Source organism: Lotus japonicus, chromosome 2 (genome assembly GCF_012489685.1).
Source record: "Lotus japonicus ecotype B-129 chromosome 2, LjGifu_v1.2".
Classification (NCBI taxonomy): Eukaryota; Viridiplantae; Streptophyta; class Magnoliopsida; order Fabales; family Fabaceae; genus Lotus; species Lotus japonicus.
The window spans coordinates 89,413,629-89,439,331 of record NC_080042.1 but is presented as its reverse complement, the minus strand read 5'-3'; the positions used below and the strand labels follow the sequence as shown (position 1 = coordinate 89,439,331).

General features: G+C 35.7%; 2 protein-coding genes, 1 long non-coding RNA gene and 2 other non-coding genes across 9 annotated transcripts; 4 read left to right on the top strand and 1 right to left on the bottom strand.

Annotated features, from left to right (window-relative positions):
- The first annotated feature begins 940 nt into the window (after window positions 1–940).
- On the top strand, window positions 941–1,747 carry LOC130735843 (uncharacterized). The gene is made up of 2 exons (XR_009018577.1): window positions 941–1,399; window positions 1,515–1,747. It is a non-coding gene; the product is annotated as an uncharacterized LOC130735843 (long non-coding RNA).
- Window positions 1,748–2,562: 815 nt separating this feature from the next.
- On the top strand, window positions 2,563–5,489 carry LOC130740784 (BTB/POZ domain-containing protein At5g66560-like). 5 transcript variants are annotated; one of them, XM_057593479.1, is made up of 5 exons: window positions 2,563–2,683; window positions 2,943–3,010; window positions 3,101–3,170; window positions 3,261–4,439; window positions 4,535–5,489. In XM_057593479.1, the coding sequence occupies exons 2-5, from the start codon at window positions 2,970–2,972 to the stop codon at window positions 5,087–5,089; spliced, it is 1,845 nt and encodes a 614-aa protein (XP_057449462.1). In that variant the 5' UTR covers window positions 2,563–2,683; window positions 2,943–2,969; the 3' UTR covers window positions 5,090–5,489. The 5 variants fall into 5 exon arrangements, with proteins under 5 accessions (XP_057449462.1, XP_057449466.1, XP_057449465.1 ...); XM_057593483.1 differs by having other exon boundaries at window positions 2,596–2,683; window positions 2,950–3,010; XM_057593482.1 differs by lacking the exon at window positions 2,563–2,683 and adding an exon at window positions 2,701–2,860 and having other exon boundaries at window positions 2,950–3,010.
- Window positions 5,490–7,358: 1,869 nt separating this feature from the next.
- Window positions 7,359–7,441, top strand: LOC130741744 (small nucleolar RNA SNOR75). Its single transcript, XR_009020626.1, has one exon. It is a non-coding gene; the product is annotated as a small nucleolar RNA SNOR75 (small nucleolar RNA).
- Window positions 7,442–7,511: 70 nt separating this feature from the next.
- LOC130741635 (small nucleolar RNA Z105) lies at window positions 7,512–7,588 on the top strand. Its single transcript, XR_009020522.1, has one exon. It is a non-coding gene; the product is annotated as a small nucleolar RNA Z105 (small nucleolar RNA).
- Window positions 7,589–21,408: 13,820 nt separating this feature from the next.
- LOC130737245 (NAD(P)H dehydrogenase (quinone) FQR1-like) lies at window positions 21,409–24,457 on the bottom strand. Its single transcript, XM_057589000.1, has 5 exons — window positions 24,435–24,457; window positions 22,188–22,281; window positions 21,799–22,061; window positions 21,514–21,721; window positions 21,409–21,429 (listed from the first exon to the last, which is right to left on the bottom strand). The coding sequence occupies exons 1-5, from the start codon at window positions 24,455–24,457 to the stop codon at window positions 21,409–21,411; spliced, it is 609 nt and encodes a 202-aa protein (XP_057444983.1).
- Window positions 24,458–25,703: the final 1,246 nt, after the last annotated feature.

The window sequence follows — 25,703 nt, the reverse complement described above, 5'->3', positions numbered from 1 at the left end:
CCCCCTACCAGCAAGGTTCATCCTGTTTTTCATGTGTCTCTACTTAAAAAAGTTGTGGGACCTCAATGTCAGCCACAACCATTACCTGAGATGTTATCTGCAGAACAGGAGCTACTGGTTTGGCCTGACAAATTACTAGAACTCAGGGACTCTAGTGCTGGAGGAATCGAAGTGTTGGTCCAATGGAAGAATTTACCTACTTGTGAGAACAGTTGGGAATCAGTTCAGCGCATGCAGGAAGCTTTTCCTTCTTACCACCTTGAGGACAAGGTGAAGCTTTTGGCGCCGGGTATTGATAGGATCAAGCCTCCTATCACTAAGGTCTATCATAGAAGGCCTAAGGAATAAGTAGTAGATAACTTTCTTAGAGTAATAGTTGTGCCAGCTAAGCTTTAGTATATTTCTGCAATATTTGCTATTTCTATTTTGTAACTAATTGGTGAGGTCAGCTAGTGAATTGGCCTTAGTATTAATACATAGGAAACATGGGTAAAGGGGGTATCGGGACAGTAGTGGAAATTGGGAGAGTTTTCTGGTGCTCTCGAATTCACCAGAACTGTATCATCCTCTTCCCCAAATTTCTGATTCTGTATTCACTGGATTTCACCTCAATTTCAGAGGGAGATCCTGTTAATCAATTCAAATACAATTCATATATTTCTTGATCTTATCATAAACTATGCTGCTATTTAAATTTTTATTGAATTTTTTTCTATTAATTGCTGTTATCCTTGCTTTCTCCTTTACAAGACTACAACTATGTATTTACTTTAAAGGATTAAAATTCAGACTGTGTTCTCTTTGCCAACTTGGGATATTCCACCCTTGGCAGATATTGTTGTTGATATAAGTTAAGTAGTTAACGTTGGGTTCTCAATCTCTATGCAAACGAGCTGTTCTGGTTATGTTATGAGGCTTGTGGCAAACAATAGACTGATCTCTGTTATATCCAAAATAATTGACATAGAAGAGAGAAAAAGATCAACAAGGGACATCGACTATAACTAGATAACTATGTAAGGCGTTATCTTTAGTAGTGAGCTGGCCTTTCGCAATCAATAGGAGACAAAATAAACAAAGAAAACGTTGAGGTTAACGAAATGCAAGCAATGACATCAGCAGATATGTTATAAAATGGGTTGGTTTGTGCTCTCTTGAGGCAGCATCGATCCAAGTGAATCTTAAGGTTGAAGCATTCCAAAACCAGAAAGCATGTGTTATCGGCTACAATGTGGAACCTGCAGGAAGTACACCTGGGGGGGTTGTGGAAAACACTTGACCACCCTATATGGTAGCATTGATGCAGGAATGCACTGCATGTGCCGCTCCTGGCCTGGCGTTGTCATACCCAAAGCACAAGCTAGTGAGCAACCAACAAATCCCAGTAACTCTTCCCAAGGTAAAACTCTCCTTAATTTGGTCTTAAGAAAAGGTTGGAAAAAAAATACTATTTTAGTTCAAACGACCATGATATCTTAATTTGCTGATTAAATTGATTTTTTTACTTTCTGCAGCCAACGTGAATCCTCTGAATTCTTGAAGCTGCTGGTCTCCAGTAGTATGGGACGCGCAGAGGAGTAGAGATCTACTTTTGTGGGATACCTTCTTAGGTTACAAGAAATTGTTAAGGAGGTTAATTTTAATAATGTAATGCAGGGCTGGTCATGTTATGCTGAATGACCAACATTAACCTGCATTCTTTTCTATGTTAATGGGTTTATTAATAAAGAATAAATTCCTCTGTTCTTGTGCTGGCTGTTCTTCAAATAGTTTGTGATTTTTGTTGTATATATTTTACTTCCTGTCATGATTCTGTGTGTACTTTAACCATATCCTTTATGCCTAAAATCGTTGCAAAGTAGCTTCGCTTGATAATTGAAATAACCAGTGGTTAAGACTTCCAGATGGAAGACTAACGTTGTTTAAATGCTAATCTAAGAAAGTTATCCACTAAGTCAGCCCTTATGCCCAAAATAATTGCTAAGCGGCTCTATTATTGACATCTTGATCCAATTTCTCTTAAGCAATGATAGTGAGCCACCAAACATGTGAAAAGCAAAAATCGGTGAAGAAATTCCTTTACCTGTAGGCACATTCTCAAATAATTGGTGTAACATGGTCCATTCAAAGGACTTTAAAAGTGATCCATATTAATTGGACCCATATATCAAATCTTATATTCAATGAAAGAATTTACCATCAATTGTTGAGATATTTTATCAATATATTTTATGTTTTTATCAATGTTGAGATACTTGACTGATTTACTCACAACCTCTCTAGTATTCTTATTTAATTGAGAAATTATATTCCTTAATTAAGTGAAAATATGGTTTCTCACTTTCCTCTTCTACTTGAAAAAATCCTAATGCGTGACAACATAAAGAAAACATCACACAAGTATGGTCAAGAAATCTTAATGGTTTCTCAAACCCTAAATTGTGATTACACTGTTCTGATTCATATATCAGAACTAATCAAACAAAGTTAATAGGTGAGAAAAAGAGAATTCTTATTCTTGAATATTCCATCATTCACGCAAAAGTAAGTATAGGACTTTTCAACGGCGCCTCCATCCGACATCTCAATTCAAAGGAGAGAACATCAGTAGGTAGAGATTGTGAGTGTGGGACAGTGGGAGTGAAAGACTAGAAAGAGGAAAGGAAGCTCTCATAAAAGGAAGGTAAACTATAACCCTTTTTCAGGAATTTGCACACTGTTTCACCTAGTTCATTCCTTTTTTCCTCTTTGTAATCAACTCTTATTACCTGGTTTTTATCGATAAAACCTCATCAGAAAGCACAAAAACACAATTTACTATCATTCTAATCTTCTATTTTTTTGCAATTGCCTCTGCAAGGTATTAGAGTTCAACCATTTCATCATTCATGGATATGAATTTGTATTGTACTATATTGTAGTAACTAGTGAGCTAGTGTTAGATTTCAGGAGAATCATTATACATTAAAATGGCAACAGGGGAAAAACTCAGTTCCAGAGGAAATTCCTGGTTAGATCAATACCTTTTCTCTCTCACTCACTCACTCACTCACTGCCTTTGAACTTTTCCATATACAAAATAAATTGTTCCTCCATGCAGGTTCTGCACAACTGGATTACCAAGTGACATTGTGGTTCAACTTGATGACATGAACTTCCATCTTCATAAGGTAAGAATTGAAATTGCAATCCATTATGAATTCAATACTTTAACAACATTCCCCATTCTCTGAAATATGTTGTTTGCATGTTTCATTCAGATTCCTCTCATGTCAAAAAGTAGAAAGTTTCACCAACTGATTACAGAGCAAGACGATGAGGAAGAAGGAGAAGATGTTGAACACCTTCACTTGGCACTCGCAGACTTCCCTGGCGGCTCAGAAGCCTTCGAATTGGCGGTGAAATTCTGTTACGACGTCAAAATCGACTTATCCTCTTCCAACGTGGCTTCTCTCCGCTGCGCCGGAGAGTTTCTAGAGATGACAGAAGAGTATTCTGAAGACAATCTCATCTCCAAGACAGAGCAGTTTCTTTCTCGCTCAGTCCTCAACAGCGTCAAGGACTCCATCACAGCACTGCAATCCTGCGAGCGACTCATGCCTCTGGCGGAGACATTGGAAATCACGAAGAGGTGCATCGCTTCCATTGTCTCCGCCGCATCATCGGCGGATCCCGCTCCGTTCAGTTGGCCGGTGAGCGATTCCGCATCCAAACAGAGCCTCGAGATCGGAATAAGGAGAGGCAGAAGAAGAAACGGTGAAGAAGATGCTTGGTTTGAGGAGATTTCACTTCTCGGTTTGCCTCTGTTCAAGCAATTGATTCTCGCCATGCGAGCATCTGAATTGAAACCAGAGGTAATCAAAACCTGCCTCATCCATTACGCCAAGAAACGAATTCCAGGTTTATCGAGGTCAAATCGGAAACCGTTAACATCATCATCATCTTCAGAAGCAGAGCAGAAAGAGCTATTGGAGACTGTGATCTCGAATCTTCCGCTGGAGAAAACTCCAAAGCCATCAACCGCCACGAGATACCTCTTCGGACTGTTACGCACCGCCATTATACTGAAAGCTTCCGAAGAATGCAGAAACGCGTTGGAGAAGAAGATCGGATCGCAGCTTGAAGAAGCTACTCTCGACGATCTTCTCATCCCTAGCTACTCCTATCTCAACGAAACTCTCTACGACGTTGATTGCGCGGCGAGAATTCTAGGTCACTTCTTGGAGCAAGAACGGAATGCCGCTGCTGCAAACGACGGCGGCATTACGAGATCGCCGGCGTTGATGCTCGTCGGGAAACTCATCGACGGCTATCTCGCCGAGATCGCCTCCGACGCGAATCTCACGGTTTCCAAATTCTACGATCTTGCCATCTCTCTTCCCGACGGAGCGAGGCTCTTCGACGACGGTCTCTATCGCGCGGTTGATGTCTACCTCAAGGTACTATTGAATATAGATTATACCGATTTTCTGTTATGAGATTCTGTTATAACAGAATTGGTTATTGAAATTGGAAAATTCGGTTACGTTTGCAGGCGCATCCGTGGGTTACGGAATCGGAGAGGGAGAAGATTTGCGGAGTTTTGGATTGTCAGAAGCTCACACTGGAGGCGTGCACTCACGCCGCGCAGAATGAGAGACTACCGGTGCGAGCGTTGGTTCAGGTGCTATTCTTCGAGCAGCTTCAGCTGCGGCACGCCGTCGCCGGAACGCTGATATCGGCGGTGGATCCCGGGAGGTTATCGGGAGCGTTGAGATCGGAAGTGGAGGGTGAGGAGGAGGAGGAGGATCGTGGTGGAGAATGCGATGGTAGTCACACGTGGCGGGTGACGGTGAGAGAGAATCAGGTGTTGCGCTTGGACATGGATAGCATGAGGACGCGGGTGCACCAGTTGGAGCGAGAGTGTTCCACCATAAGGAAAGTGATCGAGAATATGGACAAGCCGGGACCACGCGGCGGTGGTGGGTGGCGGGCCACCCTGGAGAAGAAGATTGGTTGCAAATTCAAGACGAATGTATGTGATTCGCATGATCATGTGGTTGCTGATACGCGTAAGGGTAGGTCCCACCAGCGTCCTCACCGTGAATAGGCAGCACCTTAACACTTCCCTCGCGCTAAAATAATCCATTGAAGTTTTAATCAAATCCCACCAGTAATTTCAAATCTGTGTCATAAAAAAATCAAAGAAAGGAAGAAAACACTCCAAAATATACCCTCCATTTTTCTAGTAGTTGTTTTTCTATCACATGATATTATTCTTTTGTCGTATTAATTTGGGTGTTAAAACATTTTCCATAAAAATTTGGAGAATGTTTGAGCCAATTATTTGGTTGATTAGGTAAATTGCTGCTTGACATAGTTAAGGGGATGGGGACTCATAAGGAGTTTGTAATTTGACTAGCGTTGCATGGCACAATGAAGAGAGCGAAATTTCATGTAAATTACAGGTTGTTATTGGTTACAGATAATTGGTCATCTTATTGCTTCTAGTGAAAGCTGGCTCGTGCTTAACTGCTGACTAAAAACACTGAAGTACTTGGAATGCACCTAAGAAATTAAAAGAAGATAGAAAGGGATACAAGCTGAAGAGACATTATTATTGCTGTCCATGTCTTGTAGGGCAAATGATTTGATTCTTACTTTGGAAAGTAGGTAATGGTCAAATGTGTATGATTTCCTTTGTGTTCCGCAATTCTTTAGCACCATTGATTTTTATTTGGGGGACTCGTCCATGGTCCACATGGTCCACATCTTCTCATGCAACTATTATGTTGACAAGAGACCGTGCAACTGAAAAATGACACTCCACTACTCCAGTGATAGAGAATGCGCAGGAACCTTCCCTTAAAATGTGCAATTCATCTAAAACGAAGACAGCTAATAACAATACAATGTGGATATGTAGATATGCTAATCAGTTAAGTAATTAATCAGCTTGATGGATTAATCCGGTCAAATCACTCAAGACTATGTTAATTGAGGATGAAATGATCGAATTCTAGTATAAGTAAAGGGGAGGAGAGTTTCATTTAGGTTGGAGAGGGGGTCTTGAGATCGTCCACCATCGTCCACCGTAACCAAGGCCATAAGGGATCCCCTATAAAGACACTCAAATCCCTAAATTAGTGACTAGTGAAGTTTGAAGGTTTCTCTAAGACTTATATAAAGATTGTGTACCCTCTCTAAGGTTGTATCAGACCCTTTATTTTGTGAGCACGGGTGGATATGGAACTTGAGGGATTTTAATAAGTATTTTGTTTTTGAATGAATCTTGGTCGTCCATCCTCTTGTTGTCCCTAGAGATCTTACAGTTATGGATTCCTCACGGAATGAGACCTAGGTCTCGAGCTCCTCGCCTACACTTGTAGCTAGGCTAGAGAACTCATGATGAGACGTGGTGAGGATTCCTGGTTCAAGTGTAGGTAATGGTCATAAGGAAATGGGCGGTTGTACGAGTCTCTTCTTCAAGGGGTTGCGATCATTCTAGAGTGGTTTATATTTATGAAAGGGTGTTCGTCAATTGCGCAATTATCAAACTCTCAGAGGGTTAACACACACCACTTTGGTTCTTAATAAAAAGTGGTGTGTATCATTGTATGTATTATTGAAGTATCAAATTTAACTATTTAAGAGATGATAACTCAAGTTTCGAGAAAAAGGAAAAAAAATATTGGCTGAACAAAATGTAAATAAAACGAAAGATGATCCAACTAGATGTGGGAATGGTTCCAAAAGTTCTACCTAATTTGTTTGGTTCCAAAACTGTTTATATATTTTTTGGGTCAAAGGAACTTGTATTGGCTGTCAAAAAAAAGGAACTTGTATTTGTCACTACTTTTTTTTATGAATCAAAGGGTCATAGGCCCAAACAAAAACAAAGAAAGAAACTACCCTTCTCCCATAGATAGTGGATGAACTATTAGGGTTGTACAAAAAGAAGGAAGATAATTATAAATCCTAAGCTGAATTTTTTTTTGACTATTTACATATAACAATTTTATTGAGGTTCATAAATAGTAAAAAGTAATATTTCATGTATTTTTTTGGGTCAAAATATAACTTTTTATTTGCTTTGGTCCGTGGCAATGTTGGGCCCAATTAGAACGGGTCAAGGCCTATAAAGAAAACTCCAGCATTAACACAAACCCTAGAGCGGTAGAGCCTCGTAACGGAACTGCGTGCCCTATAAAACCAAAGCATACTCTGTAGTCTCATAGCCACCGTCTCTCTACCAAATCGATTTTGTTCGTTGATTTTCTATTTGCGTTTCGGTTTTTCAGTCTTTATATGATCTGTTTTTGTCTGATTATGTTGATTTCATTGTTCTTGTGTAGTAGATTGCGATGAATTTGTGGTTTTCTCAGTGATGATTCAAACGATGACGAGTCCGATATCCATTCTTAACAATACTGACGACAATCGAGGCATTTGTCTGAGAGGATTCCACTTTATTTCTTGTTGATTGTTAATAGCTTTTGTTTTTTGTTTTTTTTTTTTTGTGATTTTGATTCCTGGCATGATGATGATAATTACGATTGATTTTGTATGATTATTCATATGATTAATACAATCCTCCTACTCATTCTGAATGCCTAGTTTATATTACTTTTTTGTTTGTTTTTTAACTCTCTAGTTATTTGGAAGTGGATTAGAGGGAGAAAGATGATTAAGTGGCTGTGATGAGAGTTAAATTCTCTATCTATTGAGTTTTCACCATGATTATTCTTCAAGCACTTTTGAGCTACTGTCTTTCTCTCCTCAAACTGCCTCCTCACTGCAATGTGTCCTCATGTGTGAATATAACTTTTTTCAAGAATTTGTTTACAATTGTTAATTTGTGTAATTGGGTCCTTTTTGTGGTTGTGAGCTGTGCTCTAAACACAAACTAAAATCTGAAATTCTAACTGCAATAACCATACAAATAACATCATCTAATTTTTCTAATTACAATATCTTTTAGTACCTTTTTCCAGATCTTGTTTGATAGCATAAACGGTACATGATCTGGATGAATGTAAACAACTGCAGCAAGAATACTAAAGAAAAAAGAACTTTACACACTAATAGCAAAAATTAGCGGTCAGTTTCTAGAAAAAGATTTTTTTCCCAAGCTTTAAGCAAGAGTAAAGTTATTTTGTATTCATGATTCCTAACCTCCAGTATTATTAGCAAGAGTACAGTTCCCGATCACATTTACTGCACCCTCCCTTACAAGTTTTTCATGCTTTGGGGCCAATTGTTTACGAACAGTAGCTTGGATATGGAAACCCTTAGAACTAGCAAGTAGCCCGTGCATTGCCTGGGATTTTAATAAATTATTATATTTGTTCATAAATTATTATATTTTGCCATATTATTATAGTTATTTATTTTATTTTTGTTGCAAAGGAAATATTTTAAATTATTTGTTTGTATGATGGTGAAAAATTAAAAACTAACGTAGCATATGAAATACTATATAATAATAATAATAATAATAATAATAATAATAATAATATTTAGATATTTATATTTTTTCGGAGTATAATGATTAGTTTCATAGTTATCAATTGTGATTGTCGGGTGAGTTTCAAGTGGAAGATCGTCTACAAAAACTAACTCAATTAAATTTGTAAAGATTTTGCACTAAAAATAAGAATTTGAGAATTCGTTGTTAAAATTATTTTCCATGATTTAAGTTTATTTTAAATTAAAAAAAAAATCAAATATCTTGTAGCTTAATTCAAAACACGTGATAATCTTTATTCATAAGCCTTATTGCGGACATTTTTGCATGTCTAAGAATTTTTTTTGATGTATACAAAATATAAAATATTCCAAGGAATTAAAACCAAGGTCATTCTCATAAGAAAGTACACAGATCTTGTTGGCCATATTCTGAATGAATTACAACACACAATAGTCTTACAATTTAATAAAGTCTTTGAAAGCTTGAATTTCACTGATGCATATTAACACCTAACAGTTGCAAGCAGGGGTGTTCAAAAACTGGATATGGTTAAAACCAAACCATATCCACTTTAAAACCAGTTTTACAATTTGGATTTTTTAACCGATCCAGTTTTGATATCTTAAACCGGTTATAAAACCGGTTTTTAATCTGGATCCGGATTTAACCAGTTTAAAACCGGTTATGTTTAAAACCGGTTTTAAACCAGTTTTAAAATCCGGATTTAGTTCAGAAATCAGTTTTTAAAACTGGATTTGATTGAAAAACCGGATTTAGAACCGGATTTTAAAATTGGATTTGGTTCAAACCGGATTTTAAAACTGGATTTTGAAACTATAATTGGTCATTTCATTTTTCTAATATGATATACGGTCAAATTTGTCTAAGATGATGGACTAAAAAACGTGAATATAACTTTTATGAGTTTCCCGTAACACGAAGAATAGGATGAACATACACCAAATGAAATTAGGATGAACATAAAAATAAAGAAAAACCGGTTGGAATTTTGGGTGGCGGCGGCGAGATTTTTGGGCGGCGGCGAGTTGGATTGGAATTGGGAATTAGGGTTCTTTCATGGTTGAAACATGGAATTGAATTTGGGTTTTGGAAATTGGAAGTAAAACCGGTTATGAATTAGGAATATGAATAATGGAATATTGAATTTTTAAAAATATTGACTTTGGTTTTGGATATGGTAATCCGGTTTTTTAACCAAATTTAAAAACTGGATATCCATATTGGTATCCACTTTAAAAACTGGATAAATTAAAACCGGTTTTATATGAAACCGGATTTTCTGGATATGGTTATGGTTTGGTTATGGATTGGTTATTGAAACCAGATTTTTTGAACACCCCTGGTTGCAAGGTCTATATATATATGGATTTGAAGAAGCTTGGACTATTGATGACGCATTAGCCAATACTTCCTAGGTTGAATTCAAATTATCTCTGTGATTATGCAAGATTGTATATTTATGGAGATTTCATAATGGAATGAACTATATAGAGAATGGCCAACAGAAACATCTATGAAAAGATAAAGTTGTTGAACGGAACTACCTGGTCCTGGATGACTATAATAAACATAAAGATGGCTTTGTATTAGGAGGGCAAGTTCCTGCATTGATAAACATATTGTTGGCCATCCCTGTAGGACATGCTTTTAACAATAAAACCTAGTAGCTACACTTGTTGTTCTCAAAAATTGGTAGCAACACATATTAAACATCTATTGAGAAGATCTTTTAAAAGTTATCTTGAAAATTAGTAAGTTGCAAAGAAAAGCATACATCTGCGAGTTATATCTGCTTTACATTTACAGTTCACAAGTATTTACCACAATTGACTTTACCATACATTTTTCTCAAATAGGAGTTATCTGCTTCGATTGAAATCAACAACCTTTTAGCAAGAACCTACACTTAACATACATAGTCAATAGCATCTATCTCAAACTATATGTCCACCCTTTTTTCCAAATTAAATGTTTCTCCACTTAACCAAGTTGATGCCTCTGCAGTAAAAGATTATAATTCATAATTACTGAATGAGAACCAACTTAATATGATCAATAGAGCGGAAATAGCCCATGATGAAGAAAATCATTCAACATATATACTCCAAAAGGACTAAACTAAGGTTTCCAAGTATGGAATAAAATGTTATGTGAAGTCTGCTATCAGGCAGGACCAAGTATATGAAATAAGATGTTCAAGGGTGAAGGAAACCTAGAGAATAAAGATTGGGGAATTGCTAATAGACAAACCCAACCGTGACTAACAATAAAAAACACAAATAAACTATTATCAAATAACCAAATCTATTTCAACCTTTGATCTCACAATATTAGTTCCTCCATTACTGCAACAGCAAGCCCCACAAGCATGGGTGTATAAGCATTAGCCAAGTAAACGTGAAGGCAATTGTTATTGTGAGATCAGAGGTTGAAATAGGAAGTTATGGGAGAGTGAGACTGGAGTGAAAAAAAATCAAGAAAGAAGATTTGGGGATTGTGAGATGATGAGAGGTATTGAGGCAAGAATTTGAGAAGAGCAGATTGAGAAAATGAAGAGATAGGATTGAAGGAAATTAACCAAATTTATGTGAAATTGAGGTGGAGATTTAGGGATTTAGGAGTTTAAAATTCAATTTCAACCTGACTGCAGAGGAAGAGAAACGAAGGAAAAACAGAGGCTATGTTTGGTTTTGTGTTGACATCCCTCAAAGTACTTTCATAATGCAGAACTCTGCACCCACTTGTTTGGCTATTTTTTTTTTTCTAGTTGACTCAACTGAGTTTGGGCTCTAAACGTACGTTAGATGGAAGGAGGGAATTTGTAACTTCTCTGTTGATTGAAAGTTGGTTGGGGTGCTACTCATGCCTGAAATTAATAATTATACACATCCAAAAGTACTTTTAAATAATATTATCCAAACAATATTCAATGTCAAACTTACTTTTCAAAAGAAAAATATCCAAACATTAATCACATTACAACAAACTCACTTTCAACTAAACTCCGTTTCGCAAACCCACATTCACTTAAACTCTGTTTTGCAAACTGAAATCCAAACATTCAGAGAGTTGTTGAGGTTGAGAAAAACGTGGAGAACAAACGTGAAGCACAGTGAACAGCGCGTGAGAAACACGGATGTTCAATTGAAGAGAGAGAATATAAATTTAAATGAAAAGATGACGTGGAAATTTGTGGAGGAGGGTGTGTTTTTTGAGTCAAAATTATTAGATAACAGAGTGGATTTGAAAAAAAAATAGAAATTAGTAAGATACGTAATAGCATAGGAATTTGCCAAATAAGGAACAAATTAATCTTTAATTTTTATTTTTGAAAGGAATCTTTAAATTTAAAGATTATGAAATTTGTAATAAACAAAAGAAAAAATCAGCAAGATAAAATGAAGAGAAGAACTTATTCATGATGAATAAATAGCAGCAAGCCTAATTTATAGAAAACAATAAACTATTTTGATTTAAGAACAACAGATAGTTTGAATCTTCAATTTGGTTAGAAAAGCATCAATCTAAATAAAAAGAAAACAACAGTTAAGAAAAGGATGTGAGTTACCAAATCATCCATCAATATCATCTCAATTCCAGTAACCTGACCTCCTCCACAACCCTAGCAAGAAATTTCTAATCATCTCTTATTAGATTCAGGCTGGAAATCTTATCATAAACTGAGGCCATCTCTAGAGGGATAAAGGAGTAACTAAAAACGCAGATATGTTGAGAAAGAAGGTTTTATGATTTGAAACAAAATTCACGTGTTACTTATAGGTGAAGCCTCATGAATACATTCATTTTTTTTTATATAGAATCTATAAAATTTAACTCATATTCTTAAATCACTTATATGGAATATAGATAATGAATGCCATTGGAATTTTGAAAAGATATATGCATATTTAGAAAAAATTAAAAACAAAAATGAATTCAAGAGCCTTTTAAATGAGAATTATGGTTGTGTAAATCTCATTGGTCAATGATTGAGGTGGTTTTAATTTCAGCTAAAAAGATGGACAAATTTGTTTCTTTTTTTTTGAGATACCACATGCACATTTCAATTAGTAGCTTGCTATCAAAAAAAAAAAAAATAGATAGGAAAATAGAAATTAGTAGCTTGCTATCTAACAGGCATATACGGTTAAAGTTTCAAAAAGTAGATAGGAAAATAGAAATAAGTATAGTGGGTAGTGGGAAACAAATTTTTGGTAATTATTAATAGGAGGCATTAAACTGAATAAAATAATTCAGAATATAAATACTCCCTCCGTTCCCTATTATAAGTCACATTTTTTAAAAAAAATTGTTACAAAATATAAGTCACTTTCTAATATCTAGGAAGCATTAAATAATTTTTTCCATGTTCACCCTCATATTTAATATGAAAGAGATGATAAACTTTAGAAGTATTAACTTGGAGAGAGAAAATCATAGGAAAGTAAATAAGGGTAATCTAGGAAAAGTAAATCATTTTTTTTTTTACAAATTTATTACTAGTAACTATTTTTCTTAATCTAAGAGAATTAGTTATTTGTGACTTATATATAGGAACGGAGGGAGTAATTAAGATGACTTATTATCAGGCTACCCTCAACTTAATTCCAATTTTCAAGAGTGCCACTTTGAAGTTTTCATATGTGGAAATTATATTTTCTTTTTGAATTATTTAATTGTAGAGAAAATAGGTGAAACCTCTTTCAATGGATGCCAAGTATTAAAAGTTTCCACCTTTTAGTGCTTGTTTTTTATATTGTATTTAGATTTAGATTTAAATAATAATTTAAATGATAAAATAAAAAAATGACGATTTCAAAATAAAAATCACAATTTTGAGATAAATTCTTATAACCTAATTTAAGATAACTTTAGATTACATGGAATCTTACCCTTTTAAATGAGTGGATATGATTGTTAAAAAAACAAAATTACATTAACAACTTATATATCTAATCTAAATTTTAAATATTTTCGATTTCAAATATTAATATCGTTTTTAAGTAATCATGAATATATAATTAGTAGAATTGCGTTGACAACCATACATAAGAAAAGAGTTCTGGCTGCATGGTTAAAGGTTCGGAAGGTCCTTCTTTGTTCTTTGTTTTTCATTCTGTTTGTTTTTGTGTTGTGGCTTGTCCTTTTTATTTGTTTTGGCTGTAGCAGGGAGTATCAGTTTTTGTTTTGGCTTGTAGCAGGTAAAAGAAGTAATTTGAAATTGAATTTTTCCAGTTCCTTGCGCAACCACTATGGCTATATATGATCACCATGAGACAGATGCAGGCTGTGATTATTTTGTCTTTTGCTATGTTGTCTTTCATATTCGGAATCGCATCAGTATATTTTTTTCAGAAGGTAAACAACACTAGTTTCTGGGTAGTGTGACTATGGTACCAGCCACTATTAGTCTATTATTCTAGAAAGGATAAAACATGTTTCTAATTATGTCTTGTACGTACTTCAGAATTCGCAGGCTTGTAATCATACGCCAGTAGCCATAAAAGATGATGTGGCACGCAAGTTCTCACATAATGGAATAGTTGTATTGATGGGGTATCTCTCTGTAGTTTTTCTTGTTGCTGGATGTGTTTTTCTGTTTGACCTTATAAAGTCTTTTCCACCCGAGGATCCGTTCACGGGTCATAAATTCAGCGGGGTATTCATCACCAGTTTGACGTCGTAAGTATATATTCAATGTTTTCCTTTCTCTTTCCTTTTTTCATAGAGATAATAAATATTGATCCTCATTAATTATCTCGACATTTTAGGATTTTGACTTACATAATTGGAGCTATGTTGTTAGTGCCAACAATCACCATACAAGCGGGGCACCTTTCACACAAAATACATCATGATCTCAAGTATGATTGCCCTTCAGATTCACGTAACATGTTATTGTTAGATGTGGGTGCCCATTGTTCCCTTCTTTTGGGCCTCTTTTGGTTTATGGGCTCATTTTTTCCTTTTGGGGAAAATTTTCGTGATGAAAACAGTGAAATGCGAAATGTCAATATTATTTAGCTACGCCACATTAGCTGTTTGTTTTGGGCCTTGCCTTGTATTTGTTCTGGGTTCAACCCACATGGAATGAAAATTCTTCTATTGACCAAAAAAAAAATAGTGCAGATATGGCATTATAGAAATAATGGAAGTGATTAGCGGATCTTTTGCTAAAAGAAACATGCATCACACAGTGCACAATTATTTTGTCATTCACCAATTTTTATATTGATTAATTTTTTTTTTGAATGGATATTGATTAATTTATTTGTACTGATACAATAAACACTTATTTACATCTCCCTAAATTTTTTTAAATATTGAAGTAAGAAAATTGATGATTTTTAATTGAATATTTCCGTATATTTTGAATACAGCGCTTCGTAATCAACTGTTTTCTCATGAAATCATATCCTGTTTACAGTTTTACAGCAAAACTAATCTTTATTAGTTTAATTTAAATTAAAAAATCTATTAGAAATAAATTTGACAATAGTAAAGCGGTTTTGAATAAATTGATAAAATATATTATAATTTGAAAGAAAAGTAGACGTGTTTGTGTAACAAACTTATTTTATTAATTTGTAGAATTTTACAAAAACATTTAGTTTTTTAGGAGCTGAATTCTCTTAGAGACATTTGATCTTCACCACACCACACACAAGTTAAAATTGATATGCACTCAATTTATTTTTGGTAAAAGGAATCATCAGAATGAAAGAATAAAGGTCATAAGAGCCATTGAAATGGGGTTACAAGCCATTAATGAAGAAATGAGTTGAAGAAATTGGAAGATTCCCCAGCGAGAAAGGATAATAATTAAAATGAGTTGGGTTTAGAACCTTGAGTAGACAACTGGTGTCTAAATTACTTAGTTCATTCTTAATAAGTTGTAGAATCAAGTTTAGAATCAATTCCCACTCATGGCCAATGAGGTTTGGACACATTGACTTCAATGAGGATGAATGTGAGATAATGTATAGCCAGAGCAAGAAGCCAAGAACCATGGACAAAGTATGAGGAAGTTGGTTTTTCTTTAAACCTCGCTACACCCAGTGTAGCAGAGCCTTACATTAATTTATTGTTTGTAGATATTAAACTATTCTACATGTTTTGCGGCCTATTCATCCCAAAGCTCACGTTGTCAGCCCAAATCAATGAAGTAATTGTTCATATCAGTGATAAGCAAACCTGGAAATTTATTTTGAAAAATTGTTATTGTATAATAATTATAATAAAATTGTAAAACTTGCACCCGTACATGTGTTCCATGTACATGTGTTTCATATACACTAAAGTTAATAATCAGTTTACTGTTACCTATGTATTATAAAAGTTAATAATAAAATGTGTTCACTTTGAATAATTGCCTATATTACAAATTACTACTAGTATTGTATATAAATTAGTTCATGTTATAAAATTATAAAATTAAAAATACTACTGGTATTGTATATTAATTAATTCATTTTATGAAATTAAAAATTATAAAACATAGAATCGCTTGTCCATGCGATGCACGGAAGCGGGTTATTATCCTAGTTGTACACAGTCCACATCTATGTATTGCACGATCGATGAGCCAAACTGCACGTTTCTATGGTGATTTTGCAATTGTAACAAGAAAAGCCCCATGTATTCGCATGAAAAGAAGATCAAAAAATGAATTTAACCACAAATTGAAAAAGCAAATTTGAATAAAAAGAATGATAAAACAACAGCGGAAATCTCCGCAACCACAACCATGAAACAGTGGGGGAAAAAATTAATTTTGGCCAAATTAGGATGCCCTTATATGGGAAAAGAGGGACAATGCGATAAACCATTTGTGGATTGTAAAAAAGTGTCAATAGGAAATGCAGCAAACAGTGCAGAACCCATGAATGTGTAAAGAGATACACAAAAGGAGAGTGGAAAAATAGAATAGAGAATACACTAAGAGATATGACAATTTTTTAAGAGAGACCATCATCAATATTATGCGACAGTGAGTTCTTGAGAGATGAAGGTTGGAGCTTTCAAATCCACATCATGCATGATTGACGGTTTAGACTGAAGGTGTGAAAAACGACTAGAAGGGGGGTTGAATAGAGTTTTGAATATAAAAACTTTCCCCTCAAGATTTAAAGTAAATCTTTTCGGTTTATCTGAGATAGATGGTGCAGCGGATAAAGATAGAGAGAAGAGAGAAGCACACAAGTATTTTATCCTGGTTCACTTGATAAATCCCTCAAGCTAATCCAGTCCACCCGTTAAGGTGATTTCTTCCTTCTTAGAATGAAGGCAATCCACTAATCAGATAATTGTTACAACTGCACTTGAAACCTACAAGTGACTAACAATACACTGACTTAGCTCACACTAAGATTCACTCTCTTAGTCTTCTCTAGGATCCGATCAACCTTGATCTCCTAAAGGAATCACCACTAAGATACACAGATCCTAGTCTTCTTAAGGATACTGACCTACCCAGTCCCTTAAGGAAAATCAAACAACTGTTTGAGGTTGGTGTTTACAAAGGTTTGCTTCTGAATAAGCTAAGTGTAAACTAAATAAGAACAGATGAAGAAAGTAGAGGCTTGAATCTTTTCTTGTATTGCAGCTCTTGGTTTCTCTCTTTCTTGTCTTTCTTCTTTTCTTCAGCCTTAAATAGTCCAAGGTGCAAATGATATTTCTGTTGAGAGAATATGACCGTTGGAGGGCATTTCTGGAACTTCCAGAACCTGCTGTGGCTGAACCTTGGTAGGTAGGCTTGTCATAATAGTACACTGCTCTTGTACTTCTTGATAGTGACATTTTCCTTTAACCATTGACTTCTGATCTGACGACGCTTCAGAGTTTCTGGACCTTCAGAGCTTCTGGACCTTCAGAGCATCTGGTCCTTCAGAGCTTCTGGTCCTTCAGAACTTCTGGACCTTCAGAGCTTCTGGACTTCAGATCTTCTGATCCTCAGATCTTCTGGTCTTCAGATCTTCTGATCTTCAGAACTTTTGATCTTCTGGTCTTCAGATCTTCTGATCTTCAGAACTTCTGATCTTCTGATGAATATATCTTCTGGTGTCAGAATCAGAACCTGTTTGTCAAAACACTCAAGACAAACGTTAGAGTATCATAATTGTTCATCCACAAATAAATACTTGTTATCATCAAAACATAGATTTGTACCACATGACCAAATCTTGATCTTACAATCTCCCCCTTTTTGATGATGACAAAACCATGTATTTTGATGAACAACTCTAAACAAATAAACTGAATACACTCAGAGTATAAGGTATTAGAGTTAAAACTTATCCTGATGTGTATAGTTTATCTTGCTCCTTCTGAATCCAAGACTCGAGCTTGATTCTGAGCTAAGCTTCCCCTGAATCTAATACTTAATATCAACCACGTTAGAAGTATCTAGATTCTGAGCTATATTGAAGTATGTGATCAGAGTTAATTGAGTCATAAGATGTATCATAGCATTGAAAGAGATGACATCAGTCAGAGCATAGAAATTGATCACATAAGAGAGTTGTCAAGATACTATTAGTTCTCCCCCTTTTTGTCATAAGCAAAAAGAATGAAGGTGGAAAAAAAAATAGTAAGAGCATAAGACGAAATACTCCCCCTCAGAAGGAATACCAAGGGATACTTGGCTTCTGATTAGTATATCTTCTGATGAGATCAGAAGTGTGGTTCTGGTGACATCTCCATTCTGGACAAAATTTCATCTTCAGATACTTCAGAATGAGAAGCTATGAACCTACTCTTCTTCTGATGACGCAAGTCATAAGTTGTAGTAGCATCTTCTGATGTTGTTGCTTCTGGTTTGTCAAGTTCTGAGTCTTTGTTTCTTTCTGAAACGGTCATGCTCATCTCTGCAAGCTTTTTCAGCTAGCTTTGACTTGTCAGAGTCAAGCTTATCATTAATTCTAACATGAATAGCGTTCAGAATATCAACAGAGGGGTTCTTATCAAAAACCAATGATTCCTTGACCAAATCTTACTCTACTGATGCCTCCAAGATCAACTTCACCTTCAGGTTCAAGTTTTGGATCTTGGGACATATGCCTTTCTCCCGTCATGTGTTGCCTGCATCCACTGTCCAGGTTCCATGGTTGGAGTTTCGATGGACCTATTGAAGATATCTGCAACATATATAATATTATCCCTAGGTACCCACTTTCTGGGTCCTTTCTTGTTAGTTAGCCCAGAAGTTCTGACAACTTTGGGTCTTTCAGCAGGATAATATAAAGGAATTTGAGCATGATATTTTGACATAGAGAAAGTTCCTTTCTTAAGAGATGATGCAGCAACTTCAGAAGGTTTAGAATAGACAATGCCATATATTCCATTTCTGCTTACGCCATAGATCATTGAAGCCATTAAGCTTCTGTCTACCCTTTTAGCCAGGAATCTTTGAAAGGATTTTTCATATTTAGATTCATTCTTACTATCAGAGGCATCACAAGCAATAACTTCTTCTAACTTAATAATTTGATTTTTGAGCACAGAGTTAGAGTTAACTAAAGCATGATTACTCACATTTAATTCAGAAATCTTTTTCTCATGTTCAACAGAAGTCTTAGAAGCAGCAGAGAAATCCTTTTTCAACTTTTTATGCTTAGTCAATAAAGAGTTATACTTATCCATAATATCAGACAAAGCATGTTTTAGCTCATAGGTTGAGAAAGAAGCGAATACCTCATTTTTATCGTCTGAGTTATGATCTTCCTCTAATGCTGAGTCAGAGTTAGTTGCATCTTTTGACTCTGCTTCTTTGTCTTTGACAATAGCCATGAGTCCTTGAACTTCACCATCAGAGTCAACATCCTCTGACTCTGATTCATCAAAAGTCACCATCAGACTTTTCTTTGTTTTGAAGTGCTTCTTTGACTTTTTGTCCTTTGATGAGCCTTTGTATTTGCTCTGCCTGTGCTTCCAGATGCAGTTGAGCTTTCTGATATCAGAGTCAGCTCATCTTCATCAGAATATTCTGATGCTTCTTCAGATTCTTCTGCTTCAGCTTGGAGAGCTTTTGACTTCTCAGATTTGGATTTCAAAGCTATAGACTTCTTTCTCAGATCTTGCATCTCTGAGTGCTTCAGTTCATGACATTTCAGTATGCTGATGAGTTCTTCTAAACTCATATGCTCAACATCTCTTGTAAGCTCTATTGAAGTCACTAAAGGCATCCAGCTTTCAGGAAGACTTCGAATGACCCTTATGACATGATCTTTTGTAGTGTAGCTTTTGTTGAGAGGTCTTATTCCAGCCACAAGCAACTGAAATCTGGAAAACATATCCTCAATGGATTCGTTAGGTTCCATGATGAAGGATTCATATTTCTGGATCAAGGACATCGCCTTTGATTCTTTCACCTTCTTGTTTCCTTCATGTGTCATCTTTAAGGAATCAAGGATACACTTAGCGGAATCACGATCAGTAATTTTCTCATATTCTTCATATGAAATGGCACTTTGCAGAATAGCTCTTGATCTGTGATGATCTATGAACTCCTTCTTTTGATCTTCACTCATCTTCTCCCTTGGGATCTTTACACCATGTTCATCAACAGGAGGGGTGTAGCCATCAACAACAAAATCCCAGAGATCAGGATCAAAGCCAAGAAAGAAGCTTTCGATTCTGTCTTTCCAGAAATCAAATCTCTGACCATCAAAGATAGGTGGTCTTGCACTGTATTGATATTTTCTTGTAGTAGCGGTGGAATCCATGAGTTTTTCACACTGGCCCGGATCTACTGAACACTGTTAAGTATGGTAATCATAACTTGCGCTCTGATACCAATTGAAGGTGTGAAAAACGACTAGAAGGGGGGGGTTGAATAGAGTTTTGAATATAAAAACTTTCCCCTTAAGATTTAAAGTAAATCTTTTCGGTTTATCTGAGATAGATGGTGCAGCGGATAAAGATAGAGAGAAGAGAGAAGCACACAAGTATTTTATCCTGGTTCACTTGATAAATCCCTCAAGCTAATCCAGTCCACCCGTTAAGGTGATTTCTTCCTTCTTAGAATGAAGGCAATCCACTAATCAGATAATTGTTACAACTGCACTTGAAACCTACAAGTGACTAACAATACACTGACTTAGCTCACACTAAGATTCACTCTCTTAGTCTTCTCTAGGATCCGATCATCCTTGATCTCCTAAAGGAATCACCACTAAGATACACAGATCCTAGTCTTCTTAAGGATACTGACCTACCCAGTCCCTTAAGGAAAATCAAACAACTGTTTGAGGTTGGTGTTTACAAAGGTTTGCTTCTGAATAAGCTAAGTGTAAACTAAATAAGAACAGATGAAGAAAGTAGAGGCTTGAATCTTTTCTTGTATTGCAGCTCTTGGTTTCTCTCTTTCTTGTCTTTCTTCTTTTCTTCAGCCTTAAATAGTCCAAGGTGCAAAGGATATTTCTGTTGAGAGAATATGACCGTTGGAGGGCATTTCTGGAACTTCCAGAACCTGCTGTGGCTGAACCTTGGTAGGTAGGTTTGTCATAATAGTACACTGCTCTTGTACTTCTTGATAGTGACATTTGCCTTTAACCATTGACTTCTGATCTGACGACGCTTCAGAGCTTCTGGACCTTCAGAGCCTCTGGTCCTTCAAAACTTCTGGATCTTCAGAGCTTCTGGACTTCAGATCTTCTGATCCTCAGATCTTCTGGTCTTCAGATCTTCTGATCTTCTGAACTTCTGATCTTCTGATCTTCAGATCTTCTGATCTTCAGAACTTCTGATCTTCAGATCTTCTGATGAATATATCTTTTGGTGTCAGAATCAGAACCTGTTTGTCAAAACACTCAAGACAAATGTTAGAGTATCATAATTGTTCATCCACAAATAAATACTTGTTATCATCAAAACATAGAGTTGTACCACATGACCAAATCTTGATCTTACATAGACTATTGTAATTTGTACTATATCAATCACCAGTCATTTTCTAGCAGCTGCAACACAAAAACAAAAATAGAGGTTAACATAATCTCAAATAACTAAAAGTGAAAAGAGTGAAAAATATAACACAAACATACTTTCTTATGAATGCCAGATTCCTTGAGCTGCTTAGCAATCTTGGCGGTACGTTTTCCTTGATGGAATGCTGACTGTTTAAAGCCATCACCAGTATAAGCTGTTGTCCCATATGGACTTCCACCATTCACTTCCACCTCAGCCGTCAATGCACAACCGATTGGAACAAATACCATTCCATGATGAGCCAGAAGAGTTACAGCAGTCAATCTGTCATACACATGATTCAGAATTGCAATTACAGAAAAAATTTGAACTTGAAAATGTATTTTGATCCGTGTTCTTACGCCGAAGTCTCTTGCCCAATCCCTGGAGTATCGCTGCTGTAGAAGAAGCTAGCAGGCTTGCCTGCAAGATGCCCCTTTTTCCCAGAAGATTCAGTGGTTTCTAGAAAACCTTTGAACTGAGAAGCCATTGTTCCTAATCTTGCTGGGAAACCAAAGATAAAACCATCAGCCTCAATGAAATCTGTTGGGGTAATGATTGGTACACAACAGTTGCGTGCTGCTCCTAGACTATCTAGCTCCTCGTCTGGCAGTGTCTCAGGTACCTTTTTTGGGTTCTTTTGATAACGTGTCTCAGGTACCTGCGCCACAGTAAAGTAAAAAATTAGTTACTAAAATTTAGTAAGAAACATAAATTGAAACATTGTGATAAATGAAACATAAATGCATACCTTCCATAGTTTTCCCTCAACCCCTTCTACAGAATTAACGCCGTTGAGTATTTCCTTGGCTATTGTCTCCACATGATCATTCATGGAGTAATACCTGCAAAAGAAATTGAATTTTTTTCTGTTGAGAGTAATTCAACATGTAATAAAGGCAAATACTAATAGAGAGGTCAGTTAGTGTGTTAAGTGTTAACTGACAGATTAGTAGTTACTTTTAATGATAATTAGTTTAGTTAGTGAGTTTGGACCTGATATATAAGGTCACTGATAGGACTGGTACCAAATCCTCTTCTGAAATCACTCAATTGACAAGAAAGAAACCCTAGAATCTGGAAGAACTGAGAATACAAGATTGCTCAAAAGCTCACCAAGAGACCAAATGATGGTAAATCCGCAAGTGTACGAATCCACCCGGTTTTAAATATCGAACCACAGGGATTGTGAGTGAATGAATTCGGTTCAAGCCTTGAGTATGAAGGTTTGTATTATTGAAATGATGAAACGTTGAAGTAGTAAAAAGGGAAAATAAACATAAACTCAGAAAATAACATGCTTTGGGTTCTTGTTCAACTAGTCAATTTAAGCACATCATTCTAAGCCCATGAACTCATGAATCTCTCCTTGATGATATAGCCTAGTTACTCACTTATTGATTCCTCACATAAGCAATTCTCCCATACTAAAAGCTAAGCTCAATTCCTTGTGTACTTAGTCATTTATATGAGGTTTTAGATCATGCAAATTCAGGCCATCAAACCCCAACCCTTCCTCTATTCCTAGTAGCAAGTATAGAAGGGGTAATTCCAAATCGGTTCCCTAATCTATAACAAACTTCCGTTCTGATTATAGAAAAGCAAAAAGCAAGCATGCATACAAGCTTAGATTGATATTCAGAAAATGAGATTCACGGAGAGAAGAAGAACATGTGGGAAAGAACTTAAGATTATAACTCAAATATGAAAAGTCTTACAACGAAAACCAAAACAATAGAAGAAAGATTAGCCAAGCATGGCTCTGCCAAGCAGTGCCATGCTTGGCTAAGAACCTGAATTACAAGCTTGGGAGCCTTCTCTCACTCTCCTAGATGATCCTCTACCTCTCAATTTTACAAAGTATGAAAAAGATGTCAAAGATTGCAAAAGAAAATGACTAGAATCCTATTTATAGGCAAAAATCACGAGTTTGGGCTGTTCCGGGCGCTCAGGCGCCAATTCAGAGCGCCTGAGCGCCAATTCCATGCTGAAACTTAGCCTCTGGAAGGTAATTGGCGCCTAGGCGCTCAACAGGAGCGCTCAGGCGCCAATTACTCTCTAGCATGATGTAAACAACGATCCAATTGGCGCTCAGGCGCTCAACACGAGCGCCTGAGCGCTCTCGACATGCTAGAAAGCCTCTTGACCTTCTTCTTAACTCCCCTTTAAGCCTCCCTTCAATTTTCCAAGTCTTTTGACCTTTTTTCTTCAGCAGTTCCAGACCTGAATACTTAGGAACAAAGCAAGGAAAAATATCTAGGAATTCCAAGAGATTATTAGCACAAAAGACCCCTCAAATAAAATAGGAAAATTATGCAAGTCCTAAACTTACTTAAAATGCAAGAAAAGTCCCTATAAGACTATGAAATTACCAAAACAAAGTAAAAACACAAAGAAAGGCAAAAATGCATGAGAATGCATGAAACACTACATGAGACACAAGGAAAAGACTCAAAACCTACAAAGAAATGACCCTAAAAACACTACTAAATCCGGGTCATCACCAAACTCTAGCTACCACTAGCCAGAACCCGAAATTATCCCCAAAATCCAAAGCTAAAGCCAACTAACTATTACAATTGTATTTATACTTCTACTTATCTAACTGCAGCTGTCATAAAGTTAACCTGTAACTGAATGCAAATGCTGTCCTAGTTAGCTTTCCTATTCACTCTAGATTCTCTCGTTTGTTGTTCAATTCCTAACATTTTCTTCGGTGAAATAATGACAGAAAATAACCAATCTCATACAGAATAAAAATTGAAACATTATAACATCAGATCCTCAGAAATGAATAATCAAGAACTCCTCATCAATGAAGAGACCAAATAATCAATGTAAAACAAGAGCAGAGAGAAGAAACAAGAAACAAGAATTAAGAAAAAGCAAAAGATAAGAAAACCGAGAATTACACGGCAGATGAACAAAGATTAACAAGTTGGAAGAATTCACAAAAAATTGAATTCACAAAAGGAACAAAAAGTGCATGCGTACATACACAATGTAAACTTTTGCAGCCATTGATGATCTTTCAAGGTCTTTTGCCGCAATGGAAGATGATCCTTCAAGGTCACGGGTCTCTTCGTGCGAGCCACTGTCTCTATCGTCGCCGGAGCTAAACCTTGACATGGCTTTCTCGATTGTTCTTTTTCTTTCTCTTTCGTTTTCTTTTTTGAGAATACATCATGTTATTAAAGTAACTTATGCTGGGCCCCACGGCCCAGTGAGTATTTTTTTGGATCTAACCAAACTTACGGATTCAAGGAAATGGGCCCTGGGCCTAGTAGAGACTTCTAAATAAATGGAGTTATGTTTTTTCTTTTATTCTGAAGTTTTTGACCAAAAATAATGTTAATCAACAGTTCAAAAAAAATTTGACTAATTTTGTATACGACGCTATGTTAATCTTAATTTAGTATAACTGAGTTATGACATTTTTAGTGATTCTAATTTTCAACTTTTATTCAAAATCCATTTTAAAAGTCACATAATCATTCACATATCTGGTGTCTACATTTTGAAGATATCATAGCTTCTAATTCGGTGGGATATCATATTCTTAATATGTTATGTGGTTGCAGTAGCGAATGATCTTCGAGCATGATTGGTCAGTAGGTTAGGATGTGCATGTTTGGATGTACAATAGAAAATATAATAAAGTTAAAATTATAGTGAAATAAGAAGATGAGGGATGAAATTAGCAACCAAAACAAAAGTCGAGGGTTGACGCTTTGCTTTTGTTAATCGTGATTTTGACTAACAGTGATGTTCTTTAATGTGTATCCAATAGAAAACATGATATAGTTAAAATCATAGTGGAATAAAAAGTTGAGGGATGACGCTTCTGTTCCTCCTCGTGATTTTGACTAACAATGATTTTCTTTAATGTGTATCCAAAACATGCACTATAACAATGATTTGCTAGATTATTGTAAAATGTCTTATATTTAAGAACATGAAAATTTTAAAATTATGTCTTATAATTGAGAACGGAGGGAGTATAATTCTTTACAAAATGATATGTGTAAATCAAATAATATATAACTAATATTTTTTTATAAGTAAAAGAAATATATTTTTACTTTGGGATTAAAATTGTCAATTAGAATATACAATAATTTTTTGAAATCAATAATATGAAGTAAAAAAAGAGAGAAATGCAAATATTAAACGTGATACAATAGGGAAATTAATTTTATTTGGTAGATAGATTAATTTCTTTGGTAGATTAATAGAAAAATCAATGAGCACCAATATTTTTTATACC